This window comes from Acyrthosiphon pisum, unplaced genomic scaffold, assembly GCF_005508785.2.
Source record: "Acyrthosiphon pisum isolate AL4f unplaced genomic scaffold, pea_aphid_22Mar2018_4r6ur Scaffold_16342;HRSCAF=17005, whole genome shotgun sequence".
Lineage (NCBI taxonomy): Eukaryota > Metazoa > Arthropoda > Insecta > Hemiptera > Aphididae > Acyrthosiphon > Acyrthosiphon pisum.
In genome coordinates, this window is record NW_021765256.1 from 1 (window position 1) to 2,379 (window position 2,379).

General features: G+C 40.2%; 1 protein-coding gene across 1 annotated transcript; it reads left to right on the forward strand.

Moving 5' to 3' along the window:
• Window positions 1-382: 382 nt before the first annotated feature.
• LOC103311720 lies at window positions 383-2,339 on the forward strand (the record flags this gene model as incomplete). The annotated part of the gene is made up of 1 exon (XM_008191424.1): window positions 383-2,339. A coding segment is annotated over exon 1 (1,957 nt), but the record flags the coding sequence as incomplete, so codon positions are not given.
• Between the last annotated feature and the right edge of the window lie 40 nt (window positions 2,340-2,379).

Genomic DNA, 2,379 nt, shown 5'->3' on the forward strand with positions numbered 1-2,379 from the left:
TCTATTCATACTACTGCAGAACATTTTCAATATGCTTATGATCTGTCGGTAAATCGGTATGAAAACAAGAGTGCTATAATCCAGTCACACATTCGCTCACTACTCGAGACATCCAAGGTGGTCTCACCGTCTTGTAGTGAACTGCAAAAGCTGCATCATCATGTCACATCTAACATCAATGCCCTCAAGTCCTTGCAGCAACCAGTCGAACAGTGGGATGCATGGTTGGTCACTCTTTTATGTAGTAAAATGGATAGTGCTACAGTAGGGGAGTGGTATCTACAGTATAAGAGTAAAGATCTGCCTTCCTACGTGGCTGTAGAACAATTTCTAGCAAACAGAATAACAGCCTATGAGGCAGGGGATATGAATTGTCTGTCAAATGAACCAAGAAAAATGTCAACAAAAAGTTCAAATAACAAAACATTTGAAAAAGGCATTGTTTGTAAAATCTAAAGAAAAAGGTTTGGGCAAATGTCCGTTATGTACTGAGCATCATAAATTATATGCTTGCAGTAAATTCAACAACATGAGTACAAATGATAGAAGGAACTTTGTGATGAAATCAAGGCTTTGTTTCAACTGTCTTAACTTTGGCCATCAAGTTTCTTCTTGTTATTTTCCTACATGTCCTCGTTGTGGGGAAAGGCATAATTCAAAGCTTCATGAGGAACAAGCAAACACCAGTAATCAAGATGCTTCTATCGCCAATGATGTTGAAAGACCTGAACCCCATGCAACAGCTATGTACACTGAAATATCAGCTCAGGAAGCTGAAAATCTAAATGTTATTTTAGCCACTGCCATTGTCAATGTATGCGACACTTTTGGGCGCATGCATTCATGCCGAGCTGTCCTGGACTCTGGTTCTCAATTAAATTTCATTACAAATTCTTGTGCTAAAAGACTTAACTTGTCTACTGCTTTGCATACACTTAACATTGTTGGAGTCTCTGCTATGGCATCAACAGCCAAACAACTCCAAGATACGATTATGACCTCACGTTTTGGTGATTTCAAGACAACTATCAAGTTCTACTCTCTGCAGACTATAGTCAGCGCCTTGCCTTCTCAGGTGCTCATTCGGGACAACTTGAAAATGCCTCATAACATACACAACCAGTTGGCAGATCCAAACTTCCATAGTCCTGGTCCTATAGATGTGTTATTAGGTGCTGATATATTCTTTGATGTACTTTATGGTGAAAAGTTTCCATTATCAAATTTAGCTTGCTTGCATCGTACCAAGTCGGGATGGATAGTAACAGGCAAAATCTCAACTTTGTCAACTTCTCATACATTACCAAACCTCTTTATCCATAATCAATCTGCATTATCGTTCTTCACGTCAAAGACAAATCAACGTATTCTTGAAGAGTTCAAAGCCGAAGAGCATTTTCAATCAACTTTTCGTCGGCATTGCAGTGGGAGATTCATAGTGAAGCTACCAATGGCACAAGATCCCAAGGTGCTTGGTGATTCATTAGACATGGCTCAAAAAAGATTTTTAAATCTAGAGAGACGACTTCAAAAAGATAAAATACTCACTGAACAATACGATAAGTTCATTGCTGAATATATTGCCATGGGTCATATGGAATTAGCATCACCGGCCATTCATAAGCCTACGTATTACCTGCCACATCATCCAGTGTTTAAGACGGACAGCACCACTACAAAGATGCTCGTTGTATTTGATGGCTCTGCGGCATCCAAGTCAGGACTGTCACTGAATGACATTATGCTCAGGGGCCCGAAAATGCAACCAGATATATTTAACATATTGTTGCGTTTTCGATTACATCGCATTGCTCTAACTGCTGATGTGGAAAAAATGTACCGACAGGTGCTAGTGTCCGATGAAGACTGTGATTTGCAGCGCATTGTATATCGTTCGCAACCTGAAGAACCACTAAGGCATTATAAACTCAAGACAGTCACATATGGAACAAAATCAGCGTCTTTCCTGGCTACACGCTGTCTCCATGAGCTTGGTGCGCTCATTGAAAACACACCCATAGGCAGAATCATATGTCAAGATTTCTATGTAGATGACCTGATAAGTGGGGGTGACACTGATGAAGAATGTTTTGACATCCATAAACAAGTTCACTCAATCCTCGGTACTGCTGGATTTCCGTTGCGTAAATGGTGTTCAAGTTCGTCAACCCTCCTTAACAGCCTTCCACATAATCAGAAGGATCCAAACTTTATGATAAATCTTACTGAAACTGAGGTGTTGAGCGCGTTGGGACTTCTTTGGCAACCATCTATAGATAGCTTTCGGTTTGCAATGAAAAACTGGAAAACAAAATTGGCATGTTTTACAGAAAAAAAATGTAATTGCGGCCGTCATGTGCAGCTGTCGTTTCTAGCGGC